The sequence below is a fragment of the Perca fluviatilis genome, chromosome 22, assembly GCF_010015445.1.
Source record: "Perca fluviatilis chromosome 22, GENO_Pfluv_1.0, whole genome shotgun sequence".
Classification (NCBI taxonomy): Eukaryota; Metazoa; Chordata; class Actinopteri; order Perciformes; family Percidae; genus Perca; species Perca fluviatilis.
The window spans coordinates 21,223,955-21,238,604 of NC_053133.1; the positions used below are offsets into that span (position 1 = coordinate 21,223,955).

Consider the following 14,650-nt stretch of genomic DNA (forward strand, 5'->3'; position numbering starts at 1 on the left):
CATAACGCATGATTCCGTGCAGTAGCGGACTCCAAATGCCTTTTTTTATCAAAATAAGCTACAGTGTTAAAGCCAAACAGCCATTCTTACAATTGATGTTACACTGTATTGATTATTACATTGTCATCAAACTTATAGTCTATGTTTGTTTTACTCGTATTTAGTCGTGATCCAACAAGTAGGCTACCAATTGTGCGTATTGCTATTTTATACTAACTTTTGTTTATAATTATTTGAGGCCCTCCTACCTTGGAGTTTTCCGTTTTAGCGTCTTAGTATTATTATATATTATATTTATTATATATATTCCCAAAGCTATTCTGTCTATAATGTCATACAGCTGTTTGAAGGTGGCACTACATGCATTCGCGTAATTTCCTGGTATGACAAGTTAAACCTGTTGAATTAAAGGTGAGAATGTGGGAACGTTTTTCGAGGAATATTATCTTGCTCGTCTGTCGCCGGTGAATGAGGACTTCACCACCACAGCAGAGAGAGAGAGAGAGAGAGAGAGAGAGAGAGAGAGAGAGAGAGAGATCCTGATTGATCCAAAGTGTTGCAACGTTGCGGCGCATCCAAACTCCTCCCGGTCATTGCGGACATCATGTGGCTAACACCAGCCCGACACACACACACACACACACACACACACACACACACACACCGCTCACAGGGGACCCTATATAAGGTCTGCAGCTGTCAGGTGGAGGACACTAGCTGCTTTGCGCTGAGGAACGACTCGCTTTAGGGAATTACAGCTCTACATACTCATAGATCCAAAACTGTTACCATGTCTTGGGGATACGAAAAGAACAACGGTGAGGCACTCATTGCAAGTACTCGCTATAATGCAGAGGTGACATTAATGAGAGTGAATGAATGGAAGGACAGAGAATGCACTGGCCAATGCATGCAGACATTTTTAATTCTGCACATTTGGGGTGCTTTTCTGACGCGCATATGAAACACATCCCCAAATGCGCAATTTGTTTAATTAAAATACTCAAAACTAATATTCCTATGATCACAATTTATTATCATACTGTTTTTAGGACCCGACAAATGGGCTGATAACTTCCCTATTGCCAATGGACCCCGCCAGTCTCCCATTGACATCGTCTCTGGTGCATCATCATACGACAAGGGGCTGAAGCCGCTCAGCCTGAAGTACGACCCGTCCACCTGCCTCGAAATCCTCAACAACGGACATTCCTTCCAAGTGACCTTCGCAGATGACACCGACAGCTCAAGTTAGTGACATTAATATTGTATGAACACAGGCGCTCAGTGGAGAGCCTATACACGGCTTGGTATCAGCGCTCCAGAATCCGATTATGCGCATTGTAATATATCGTCTTAACCTGGAGAAAACACAATATCTTCTTATATTTGAAATTATTATTCCAATATTTGTAGATGTAATAAGAGGAGCTGAAAGAGTATTGGACCTGGGCTATTTTTTGGTTTGGTTGCTAACAAAGACAATCAGGGTCCTGGTGATGATTCATAGGATGCATTAAACTGCTAAATGCGGCATTCAGGTTTAATGCATGGCTCCTGTGTGTTAACAGCAGCTCTCCTAGTCTCCACCTTAAAGATGATAGAACTCAAGCATGTTAACATTATGTTAATATTTATATGGATGCATGGGTAATTGCGCCCCAGTTTCCAGTATAGCGCCAACAGGGATTTGACAATAATGATCCAATAGACAAACATTGATTTTTGTTTTATTTTATTAGATTATTTTGCGTTGTTGTTTTTTTTACATGCATTTCGTTAATACAAATTTAAATGGGCTTCATTAAATGCCAAGCACAAAGCATGCAGAGACTGATTGAATTGGTAATGTAACCCCGTGGTAAACCTTTCCCACGCCAGCTCTTTTCAGCTGCTAGAGAGGTCAAAAGCGCAACAAAAAAAATCGAAGGTTAGGCTCTCTCAGTCAAACAAACCCTGGCTCGGTTCACTATCAATGCGCCAAATGTGCTTGGGAGTGAGGTACTATACAAATTAGGCTTACACTGTTTTTATTCCCTCTTTTGTTTAATTGCATTTATTCATATAAGATTGTAAAAAAAAAAAAGATATTTCAGTAAGAGACCAGAAAAAAGCATTTAAGATTTGAAGGATTTTGGATTGGTTGTTCTGATTAAGGATAATAAAGAATATGGTTACATAACCAACACAATGATGGATTATTGCTGGTGGGCATTTATCAAGATGAAAAAAAGCACTTCTGCTAAGAATGAGCTAGATGAGTTAGAGCATCTTAATCTTTCCTTGATATTTCACTTGTTTTCCACCCTGCCCTTCTAAATAAAGGACAATCTGACGCTGTCATCGTCATGCAGCTGTGTGTGTGTGTGTGTGTGTGTGTGTGTGTGTGTGTGTGTGTGTGTGTGTGTGTGTGTGTGTGTGTGTGTGTGTGTGTGTGTGTGTGTGTGTGTGTTTGTGCACAGTGGAAAAGATGAATACCACACAGCCTCTTTATTTTTGTATTTTTCAGTAATGCCTTTAACTCCCTCACATCTCTCAAATTCTTCAAGATCCGTTTCCACACCTTTTTAATCTTTTGAGGCTGACTACTGAGAAACAGATATCCTGTGTGTGTGTGTGTGTGTGTGTGTGTGTGTGTGTGTGTGTGTGTGTGTGTGTGTGTGTGTGTGTGTGTGTGTGTGTGTGTGTGTGTGTGTGTGTGTGTGTCTGTCTCAGCTTTTCGTAACATTGCACCAGAAATAGAATCATCCGCTACAGATTGAGCTACTTTGTATTCTGCAAATAGATACATTATGTAACACTGGGAGACGGATTAATGTTAACAATACCTGGACATCATTTCGGACTGAGTGCAACCCGCAGTTTGACTGGAGCTTACACAACAGGAACTGAGTCTGCTTCCATTAAATAGGAAGTCTACCACAGTGACACAAGTGTGTACATATAGTGTGTATACTCAGATATTATTCATCTTGTTAACCTGTTCTTTGTGTATTCTGCTCAAAAAAATATTATCTTTCATGTAGGTTGTTTGAAACTTGGCCATGAATCACTGTTATCATTTTTATAACAAGGTGTCATCATGGCTGACTGCAGCACTACCCACGACTGGTGTGGGATGAACTGATGGGAGATTTGTGTTTGTTCTGCAGCTCTGAAAGACGGCCCCATCTCAGGGACCTACAGGCTCAAGCAGTTTCATTTCCACTGGGGAGCTTCTGATGACAAGGGCTCCGAACATACTGTGAACGGGACCAAGTATCCTGCTGAGGTACAGATGCTATGGGCCGTTATGCTGATTGTCATACTCAGAAAGCTTTAGTTTCTAAAAGATTGAGGTGGACATACAGTGAGTGTCTCTGCTGTCTCTGTTAATTCTGTTTGAATTGTACTGTAAGTAAACCTCAATCCGTGAGCAAATGAATGTGGTCTCCTTAAATAAATACACTTTTCTTACATTCTTTAAAAAAAAGTTATTGCCTTACAGCATTTTGTTTTTATTGTGTTGTGTTGATCAAATAGCATTTTTATAGCAAAATAAACTTTTAAAATAATCCATTCATCCCATCTGCTATTCAGTTCAATATCTATCTCTTGTATTGTATTGTATTCTATTCTTATTTCATGTATATTGTATCCTATTATTTAATATTGTATATTCTGTATGTGTGCTGTGTGTCTGATATTTTGCAGCTGCAACACCATAATTTCCCATTTTTTTGGGATCAATAAAAATCTATCTATCTATCTATCTATCTATCTATCTATCTATCTATCTATCTATCTACTGTTAGATTTAGAAAAAAATGAATAATGATGTGCATGAAAGGTCCTGTTACCAGATCAGAAATAACAGGATTTCCACGATTCTGAAAATTGATCATAAAAAAAGATTACTTCTGAAGGGCTTTGTTTTTCATTTATTTGTTTCATTTATTCCCAGCTCCATCTGGTGCACTGGAACACCAAATACGCAAGTTTTGGTGAGGCTGCTAGCAAGCCTGATGGGCTTGCTGTTGTTGGAGTATTCCTGAAGGTCAGTAGCAACGATTAAAGCATGTTGTTCAGTGTTAGTGCAATCAGTATAACACACTTTTACTGCAATGGATGGCTTTGTTTGCTGATGATGATGTAATTAACCTTCAACATTATTATATTTCAGATTGGTGGTCCAAATGCCAGTCTTCAGAAGATTATTGACGCCTTTAAAGATATCAAGGCCAAAGTATGTTTCTATAAAAACCACATTCTCTTGCATTTAATGATTTATGATAAGGTATTTCACTGACCTTCTCTTTCTGTTTATTTCTTTATTGTTTTCAGGGCCAGCAGACCACTTTTGGTGGCTTTGACCCTTCCACCTTGCTCCCTGGTTGCCTAGACTACTGGACATATGATGGCTCCCTAACCACACCTCCTCTGCTGGAGAGCGTTACCTGGATTGTCTGCAAAGAGCCAATCAGTGTCAGCGCTGACCAGGTATGGCTAGCTCACAGCGTCCATTCAGCGGTAGCGAGAGGGTTGGCTCCGAGCCCACGGTCTAGAATAGCCCTGTCTGAAAAGCCTCTCTCACACTACGATCGAAATCAAGGGCTTGATTGTTCAGTGATCAGCTGCACGGCTGAACTGACAAGAAAAAAAACTTTGTTATGGGAGGAAAGGCAATACAGGAGCCTTTCACTTTCAAGATGAAAAAAAGACAAAGAGAGAATGGGGGCAACAAGGGTTCACATAGATGCTCTTGCTTTACCACAGTATTTCTGTTTCAGTATGTTGTGAGTAAACAGGAAATGTCTACCCCAGACATGCACCGCATTCTGTACTGTAAGAGACGTAGCTGCAGTCAGTGTGAGATTTCATCCATAAAGTAAACACAGTAGACATCATACCTTTGCTAAGTATTTACTCTCACAATTAACCCTAATCCTACCACTGCAGTACCAAAGTGGATATTTGACTTCTAACCACCCATTAATCTGAACTAACAGCCCCTCTAGACCGGTTAGAGTCTTTAGGCCTGCTCAAATGTTTATTTCATGGCGTCGAGTAGGTGTTTCAAAGGTAAACATGTGAGATGTGTTGACATAACCTTCAGACTTGGTGCCATATAAGGCCAGCGGATAATGGCATAGAAGTCATTGAGTAATGGTTTCTAATCAGGTAAGAAGTTGAATCATTTTGTCCCAGTAGAGAATAGTTACCCAAGCTATACATTATACTCATGTGGCTGAAGAAGTGTGAATACCTTAGACGAACTCATTAACCAGAGTTAATGATAAATCTCTTAAATAGGTCATCTGACACCATGCTGTAGCAGCTGACCTGTTTTTCTTGCCGTGCTTGACAGAAGTATTTTGACTCTTTGGGAAATACGCTTATTTGCTTTCTTGCCGAGAGTTAAGTGAGAAGGTATTTTTGTTATATACCACTGTCATGTTTGTATGGTAAATATGAAGCCAGCAGCCGGTTGTCTTAACTTAGGATAAAGACTAGAAACAGCGGTTTCTTTGCTGAAAATAGATTTTTCGTACGAAACACGTTCAGTTTATGAAATATGATGCATCATCATAGATTATGTAAAATTCTGAATGCAAGACTTTGATATTCAATGCCTTTAATTCGACAGGACAGATGAAGACATGAAAGGGTAGAGAGAGGGGGAACGACATGCAGCAAAGGGCCGCAGGCCAGAGTCAAACCCGCGGCCGCTGTGTTGAGGAGTAAACCTCTATATACGTGCACCTGCTCTACCAACTGAGCCAACCCGGCCACACAATTTGTAGTTTTTACACTTCAGTTTTTGTACAGATTAATCTAAGGAGATATAACATTTTAATTGGTGAGCTTTAGATGTGCTGGTAGCTAGCTGTTCCTTCCTGTTTACACTCTTTATGCTAAGCTTAGCCAACCGGCTGCTAGCTGTAGCTTTACACTTAGTGTACAGACATGAGTGGTATCGATCTTCTCATATAAACCTCGGCAAGGAAGTGCATGAGCTTATTTCCCAAAATGTCAAACTATTCCTTTAAGCATCAATAACTCAACTGCTAGTACAAGACTCTTGAATTGAAATAAAGTGTAGTCAGTGACTCGGCGGTGAGACTAGTGATGTGTTTGCTGAGTGACAGTCACAGGAGGTCAGCAGCAATGACTAATGCGACCGTCTTCTCCCTTTCCACAGATGGCCAAATTCCGCAGCCTGCTCTTCTCCGGTGATGGTGAGCCCGAGTGCTGTATGGTGGACAACTACCGCCCTCCCCAGCCTCTCAAGGGTCGCTCTGTCCGTGCTTCCTTCCAGTAATACCCCCTTCAGTCCTTTTTGCACTCTCTGCCCTGTTGCCCTCTCCCCCTCCCTTTATTCAGAGTTACCTCTCTTTGCAGTGAGCCATAAAGCACACACATACTCCATCAAATTTTTAAAAGAAATGAAATTCCTGTGACCCATTGCTTTTGACACTGGGCAGTCTATAAATGAGAGAGAAGCACTTGCAGGAATCTCTATTTCTATGTGTGTAATAAGCCAGCAAAGATGCCCTGTCATAATTTATTCTATAAGACAAGCTGCATCTGGTGCCAATGTTTTCAGAGACATTACACGGGTGTGTGTAGGTCTTCTTTGTGTCAAAATGGTGCTTTCGAGCCAGCAGAATGCAGAAACCACAAGCTATTTGCAGTAGGCAGGGGGGAGGATGAAACTACATCACCATCTGTGAGGGAGGTAAGATGCACACACAGACAAACAGGACACATACAATCCCACTGCCAGTCTGCCTGTAATCTCTGACTGACTGCCAGCCTCTGCATCACAGCAGCTTAATGAAACGCTGCAGCCGCCTCCATCACAACCGATTGACTCAGAAAATCCCCCTCTGGCACACATGCACACACACAACATGGCACGCACAGTCTCATGCAGACACGATGCCTATAGGCGCTGACCTGCTTATTGATTTGAATTCAGTGTACAGCAACAAAGGGCACAAGGACAGGCTACTGCTAGTGCTAGATACTGAATATCATGACAATGGCTTATTTCTGTATTTACAGCCTAATCTTTAAATCTTTCATGTTTCATGTTATCCCATGTTGTGTGTTCTTAGTATTTTGGATTATGTATTTGTTTTTGTAGCTTGCTATCTTATGCAAAATAAGACTTAAGTGATTCCTAAATAATGTTTTGTAACCAAAATCTGCATTTTTGCAGATTCCCTGATAATATAGCAATAGAGAGGAATTATCCTCCTTTTCAAAATGAAATGTGATGTGTAAAGAAAATCCCTTCATGTGTTGTTTTGAAAACCCTTTGTGTCGAGTGCTAAAGCTTAAAACGCACAGTAGCCTTGTGGGCTAAGCCATAGTGGCTAATACACAAAGCCAAGGAATAAATTACCCTGCCAAGGAAGCCTAGTAAGAAAAGAACCTGTCAACAGATCAGATTATAGTGTTAGCCTGGTGTCATGCCCTGTAAAGGAGCAAAATTAACAAAAGACCTCTGGTTTTAGCCCTATACGCAATAAAACAATAGAAAAGCTTGGCAAAAAGAAAGATTGTAATTAACATAAAGAAAACGCCTTATGCCAATCATTGTTCGGGCCGTTCCATGAGTATACGTTGTTGTCATTCTATTTTTGAAATGGGCGTTTTACTAGTTAAATAAAAATATTTTATGACTAAAAAGTGTGAAGTGTTTTGCTTCTTTCTATACAATTGAGCAAATCCTACATATCAGTTGCTGGATAATGATGTTTTATTGCCTATCACCTTTTTGAGTTCTATACATTTTAGACCCCATGAAGACTAGCTGGTCGTCTAGGCATCAGCTAATGATGATCCTCATAATAAACTAAACTATACGTTATATAATGGTGCATTCACATGCTTGTCGGACAGTCCCATTTCCTGAGTTGGGAAGTCGTTCCGCCGACTTTGGTGTGTTCATGAGCTTTAAGTCACAATGTGGAAACAACATGGACACTACAAATACTTATCTACTATTTTATTGCTCTGAGCGTCAAGTTGATAGCTGTTTCCAATACTTATTTCTAGTTTGAAGCTTTATATTATTGATTTTGTCCCAGACTTGTTGCTGCACCAGTACATCACCTAAAACTTAATAATTAATAACTTTTCAAATTACATATTAAAAATCGCATGTGAGGAAATAATTGATATGCAATATGATGCAAATTAATTGATAATTTTTTTTTTTACCTTCAACACAATATTTTCGTCATGTTACTGTATAATATGACGTCAACTCAGCAAATTGAGTAACAACATTTTTGCAGACTTTCCGAGTTGTTGTTCCGACTTAAGGGGGGCGTTCATGTGATCTTTCCTAGTCGGGAATTAATTTTTCTGATTATTCCGACACTTCTTGCAGCATATGTCAATGTCTTCTCTGGCATGCAGATTGTCGGCTGGTGTAAATTCCCTTTAGTGACTCAATTTTCACCTGCCAATACCTAAAACCTACTAACAGGATTAGAATCACACAATCCTAAATGACATGCTGGTCAAAACTGATGTATAACATGATTCCTTTTTTTATCCTACATATAAATATTTTCACTTCATCTGCACCAATTTTCTGCTGAATAATTAGAAAATTAAGGAATGTACCAAAGAGACAGCTTGTTGAACAACCAATTTACAGTACACTGTATGTCACTACATGTGCTTGGCATATGCTGACTTGTGGCATTAGTCTTATCCCAAAGGTAGGGAAATTGACTTTTTAAAAGTCTCCAAAGACCGAAATGAGATCAAACATACTGGAAGTGCATGTTGTGGTGAAGTGACTGACTTACGAAGAAGTTCGATTTTTATCAAACTTCCTGTGCACTTTTGCAAGTGGCTGTGAGTGTGCAATGTGCAGTGGTGAAGGAAGTATTGATCCTTTCTCAAAAGTATTGTTTGACATTTTGGAAAATAGGCTTATTTACTTTCTTAGTGAGATGAGAAGGCAACACAGTTCTCAGTCTCATCTCAGTTAAATATGAAGCCAGGAGAGGGTTAGCTTAGCCTAGCATAAAGACTGGAAACAGGGGGAAACAGCTAGCCTGGCTATGTCCAAAGGTAACATAGTTCTCCTACCAGCATCTAAATACTCACTAATTAACATTGGTTGATTAATAAATGAACGTAAAAATGACAAGTTGTGGTTGTACTGCTTCCAGTCTTATGCTAAGCTATCCTGGCCACAGCTTCATATTTAACAGACAGACGGGGAAACGAGGTTTGTACTGAAGTAGAAATATAGAATATTAAATGGAAATACTAAAGTTGTTAGGATTTGCTGTATTTTCCCTGCCCCTCGTTTGTCTCCACCACAGTTTGTCTCCCCTATCTGTGTTCTGTGAGGCTGGGCGTGGCTATTCCGATTCAGTTCACCTGCCTGTTCACTCAACCACCTGGAAACCCTCAACACTGATTGCCATCTACTCCTACTGCCGTATTTAACCCGGCGCCACTCCACTCTTCGCCCGTTCGTCATTATAACCTCAGTGGTAACGTCCGGCTCCTATCCTGCTAAACTTTTTGCTCGCTGCTGGTTTTGCATCCTACTTACCTGTCCTTTTTTGATCTGTTTTTGCTCTCATGCTTCACCTGTCTGCTGGCCTCGACCAGCCTCGACCTGACGAACACGATCTGCATCCTGACCACCACTCTCCACCCCGGCCGCGTGTCTCCACACACAGCTTCCATTTTTGAGTCTCCTTTTTGTTTTGTTTTGCAATAAACCATTTAAAGGATTCTGCATTGTGGGTTCAGTTCTATTTGAAAGCATAAGCTTGAAAAAAGTTAAATAAAATGATCTAGTAAAATACACTTTAATGAATTTACTTTTTACTTAACACCATTGGCCTTATGTGTAGCTATGTCAGAAATAGTAGCTCCAGGTCTGGATTTTGTAAGTACTTGTGAAAATACTTGCCAAGAACAAAACTGCCTATGGTCCAAAATACTGCACCCTCAGCATTGGGAAAGGAGCTGCTACCTAATCCTAAACTATATGTGATTATTTGAGCTAATCAATAATCTTCAACTGCATACTGAGACAAGGTTAAATGGGAAACGTCCTCCAAAAAATCCACCTCCAGGCTACCTTTTCCTCATGATATTTTCACTTCTATTATAAGCAATGAAGAATTATGACTCCCAACACCAATCAGAAGATGGGCAATGCGTGATGATCTCCCTTTATCATGTGTGGGCCAGAATAGACAGCTAGCTGCTATCACCTCTGTGTACCTCAGTGTAAGATTTTAATCAGCAGTGGTATTTCACCCTCTGCAATGAGAGCAACTTCTCGCCTCTCTTGTAAACCTTTGACAGGATGATGAGACAGATTTTTATCAAACAAGCTTTTCTACCTCCTCTGCTTGAGGGTTGGTGTTACCTACTTGTTTCAGCTTGTCTTGAGGCTGTGGGGGAATGTGTGTGTCCCTTGTGTACAGTTACAGTTGGTTTGAGCACACAGAGCTCTAAATAAAGCTGAATTTGTCCCCAGTACACCCTCAGTCCCCAGTGTACCCTTTGTCATCCTAGTTTAGCATGTGTCCTAAAAAGTATCAATAAAAAAAGGGCTATCGACTGCTGTCTGTCTGACTACCCCAGTCAGAATCAATAACTATCTGTATAATAAAAAAATAAGTTTGTTATGCTTCACATATGCTAGTGGTGGCACTGAGAAACTTTTTATAACCACCAAGGTCAGTTGGCAGGAGACAACAGTGATGTCAGTATTCTCTTTGTGGGCAAACCAGTTACAAACTGCTGTGTAAACTATGCAGTCTTTTTTATGCCAGTGAAGTGTGAAGTATGAGGAACTTTTGCCTATAATATGTACTGTAATTCCCCTTTTAAGAAAACCTTCTGGAGTTGTAGCCTGTAACAGATCTTCGCTAAAACCTGCACACCTTATTAGTTAGTCTTGCTATGCTTGTCGAGCTTTTCCTTCTTGTACACACGACACATTTTCACAATTACCGTGGCAGATTTGACACTCAAATTTCTTAGTAATTTGTTACACAATTATGGGACTTTGATTTGGCAAAAGCAGGCTTCTCATTCCTAGCTGGTAACCATTGTTTGTTAACCTCCTGAAATGACAAGTGTCACTTGCAGAATATATCAGCAGTAGCTAGCTGTTGTCTAATTAAGCTAGAGCTTAAAGAGGTTGGGTAAAAACCTCATCTTTGACTGACTTAGGTTGCTTTCACACCTGAGCTGTTTGGTCCATTTAAACCAAACCCTGAAATGTTTCATCGGATAGTTTGGTTCATTTTTGGTGGTGTAAAAGCTCATTCGAACTCTGGTGCCAACTCGTTCTCACTCCGAACTCGTAAAACGTTTGGGCAGTGGCTGATACGACGCAAAAAGCGCCCTTCAGCATGTGTGTAGAACGCACCGGGGAGAGCAGCAGCTACACAGCGTTTGAAGATGACATAGCATTACGAGCAACTACGGTTGCGAGTAGTATGAAAGCCCGAAAATCTGCATAGGGAGGTTGGTTGGGGCGGTGGATGGGTCAAACAACACAGGACTTTCACCCAGGAGACCGGGGATCGTGTCCTGCGTGTCACGTTTCCTAAACCCAACCGTCCCGTTCTTCTTTTCCTAAACCCAACCGTCCCGTTCTTCTTTTCCTAAACCCAACTGTCCCGTTCTTGTCTCGCGTGTCATAGAAACGTAAGCCCACCCACGACCTTTTCCTTCGCTTTCCAGTGTACTAGATTTTGGTTAACTTCAGGGGAGAACGCGATCCAACTCAAAAAGGCTTATATATAGTGAACCAAAAACCCAAAGTGCATTTACTAGCCTGTAATTTCAACCTTGCACATGTCAGAATGTGACTTTAGGCATCTTTTTATTTTGATCTCAACTTTGCATGTTTTGGTAAATATCCCAGTTTGAGTTTTAGCAGTGTGTGTATTTTGCATTTGGTTTTATTGGTAGATGTGTTGCATGTTTTAACAGGTGGATTTGCTATGTTTTCTTAATTGTATGTTGGACTGGGAATTAAGGTTATGAGAAGCAGCTGTGATTGCTCGGACCACACCCCCTCCACAGCTCAGGATTGGCCACAGGATAGTATGACATGCTTGTTGCAAAGATGGATGTGAAACTGGCACAGAGGACAAGGAGGACAAACAAAAGAACTTACAGGTGTGACCGGCTGGAGGAGAGTTTTTGTTTTCAGTACTTTTTATGCTGTACAAAAGTTTTATTTTAACCCTCCTGTTGTCCTCGGGTCAAATTTGACCCATTTTCGAAAAGTTTCTATACATAAAATGTGGGTTTCTTTCAACCAAATTGTCAAAGAAAATAACGTGGTATAAATATGGTGTTGCTCCATTATTTCTGAGATCAGGAAGTCTCTCAAATTTCAGCAAATTTCACTCGGATATTCGGTTCAGGTAACAGGCGACCGTTTTGACCGTGTGTTCACAATACTTGGTGCGTTTGAAAAAGTGCAGTCTGAATGCAAACTGAACCAAATGAGAAATGCAAAAATGTTGCAACTACACCCACGAACTATAGGTGTGAAAAGTGACCTCAATGATCTTTCCAGATGACTCATTTTAAAACTGGCATCCTGTAAAAGGTAGCTAAATCATACCAACCAAATGAGAACTAATCTAGCCAATGCCTACTACACAAGTGTCAACACTTAGGTTAGCAGCTAGCTAACATTAGCTATGAAGGGTTAAGGTGGGGTTAGGGAGACCTTACCCTTACCCCTAACCCTAAGAAGCCGTTACACACCAGGGCACGTGACGAATAAATGGCACGAAAATGCAAAATAATCGCCTGCAAATAATGTGCAAATTTAGCAAATGGTCAACTGTTTTAAATTCTCTGCACAAACTAATTGAAGAAATGGTGTAAATATAACCAAAAATTGCATTTGCCATCCTCTATGCTGATTTGTTTGGAAAAAATAAATGGCTTTGATCAACTTTATCCCCCGTCACCATCTCAGTAAAGCTTCCTATTTCCAGTCTTATTATATCACCAGTGGTGTCTTTGTGTTATATCTTTTCATCTCACATGCCGTTGTGACAGCTGCGTGAAAGGAAAGATCCTGCTGGGTACCATCATGTAACACAGATGTGGCTACGCATGTTTTGTCTCCACGAAAACATGCTATCATAATCTGATGAGAATATAACACAAGGCCTGGTCGTAGTCTGCAGAAAGGTCAGAAACTTCAATGTCATAGCAGATTTATATTAGTTACACTGGGCCGAGCCCCACATGAAATGCATGAGATGGTTTTGTCATATTTTTGTATAAATGGACTTTATTGAACATAAGGTGATGGCATACAAATCAGGGCTAATTCTTTATGGTCAGCGCATAACAAGTCACGGTCAGCATGTCACACATTTTCCCCCAGGCTCCTGACCAGTGGTGCAGCTTGTTGCATAATCAAGCGTGGCAGGACGGTGACATTAATTACGGAGACAGGAACTATGCACACATCCATAATCTGAGCGAAGAGAGAGTGAGGGAGTCCGAGGAGGTAAATGTATACCTCTGCAGTACACAGTCAATAGATCTGACGTTGCACTTCTGTGTGATTGACAACCAGGGTGAAATCTAACCTCTAGTCAAGGACAGTGAAGTCCATTTCCACAGAGGAAGGGATGCATCAGCCTACTGTAGAGACGCAGTGTTACTTAATCTCATTCAGTCAGGATAGACTGACAACAATGAGTTTCACCACTTGAGGTTGTATGTTGGTTACAACATAACAAATAGATGGAGGGGGGTAAATCTGATGAAATAAATTGAACTCTCTTTCAAAATATCAGGTATTTCATGGAAATTACGTAATCCAATATGGCTGCCGCCATATGACGTCATAATATGCAAATTAGATGGGAAAATTTAGTCCCTAGATAAACGTTAGGTCATTCTGAATATTTGTTTCATTTACACTTTGTCTCTATCTCAAACCACTTTCACGCCAGAGCCTTCTGAAATTTAGGTGTCAAAATCTACTATTTATAAAAATAAAACCCGGCGCCTAAAGGGTTAAATATTGGTTCAGTGCTGCTGGGACACACATCGAGGTCTACAATCCTGGCTTGGTCGCTTAAAGGTCACCCTTTGTTGTCATGATGGTATTTTATTCTCTACATTTCTGTCATTCTTGGTAGGGATGTGTGTTTTTGAAGGTAGGCCACATGGAACCAATCACAATATTTGTTTATAACAACTTCCGGGTAGAAAAGTTGTGCGTCCCGTACACAATGTAGTGGCGGTGAGCGAACTGGGACAAGAAACGACTGGCTATACTCTTATCTCCTTCATCTAAAATGCATGTTTGGTGCTTTTCAGTAACGTTGTCTGTTGAGATGTTGCTGTTTGTAACGCCAGATTTGGTTCATCAAAGATGCTAGCTAAGCAACACAGTACCGAAAATAAGCACAGCAGAAACGACAGATTACTAAACATTATTAACTAACCGTTACAGTTATGACAACAGCAATTAACAAGTTTGCAGATTTCACATATCTCCGCAATTCAAGTCAACTGCCATTTGTCTACCCAGAAGGGATTTTGCGTTAGCGTGACGTCACGGTGATTTGGTCTACATGTTTAATGATTGGGTCATATGGTGTTGATCAATCATGTG

At 40.5% G+C, this 14,650-nt stretch overlaps 1 protein-coding gene across 1 annotated transcript; it reads left to right on the top strand.

The window, feature by feature from the left end:
- Nucleotides 1-657: 657 nt before the first annotated feature.
- Nucleotides 658-7,677, top strand: LOC120552379 (carbonic anhydrase 1). Its single transcript, XM_039790402.1, has 7 exons — nucleotides 658-818; nucleotides 1,053-1,250; nucleotides 3,153-3,271; nucleotides 3,944-4,036; nucleotides 4,163-4,225; nucleotides 4,324-4,479; nucleotides 6,182-7,677. The coding sequence occupies exons 1-7, from the start codon at nucleotides 791-793 to the stop codon at nucleotides 6,299-6,301; spliced, it is 777 nt and encodes a 258-aa protein (XP_039646336.1). The 5' UTR covers nucleotides 658-790; the 3' UTR covers nucleotides 6,302-7,677.
- The last annotated feature ends 6,973 nt before the right edge of the window (nucleotides 7,678-14,650 follow it).

What these genes read in the sequence shown, in the direction of transcription:
- LOC120552379 (XM_039790402.1), top strand. Translation starts at nt 791, where the DNA reads ATGTCTTGGGGATACGAAAAGAACAACG. An exon ending in GGGATACGAAAAGAACAACG is followed by an intron (nt 819 to 1,052) that starts GTGAGGCACTCA and finishes TACTGTTTTTAG; the next exon opens with GACCCGACAAATGGGCTGAT. An exon ending in TTGTTGGAGTATTCCTGAAG is followed by an intron (nt 4,037 to 4,162) that starts GTCAGTAGCAAC and finishes ATTATATTTCAG; the next exon opens with ATTGGTGGTCCAAATGCCAG.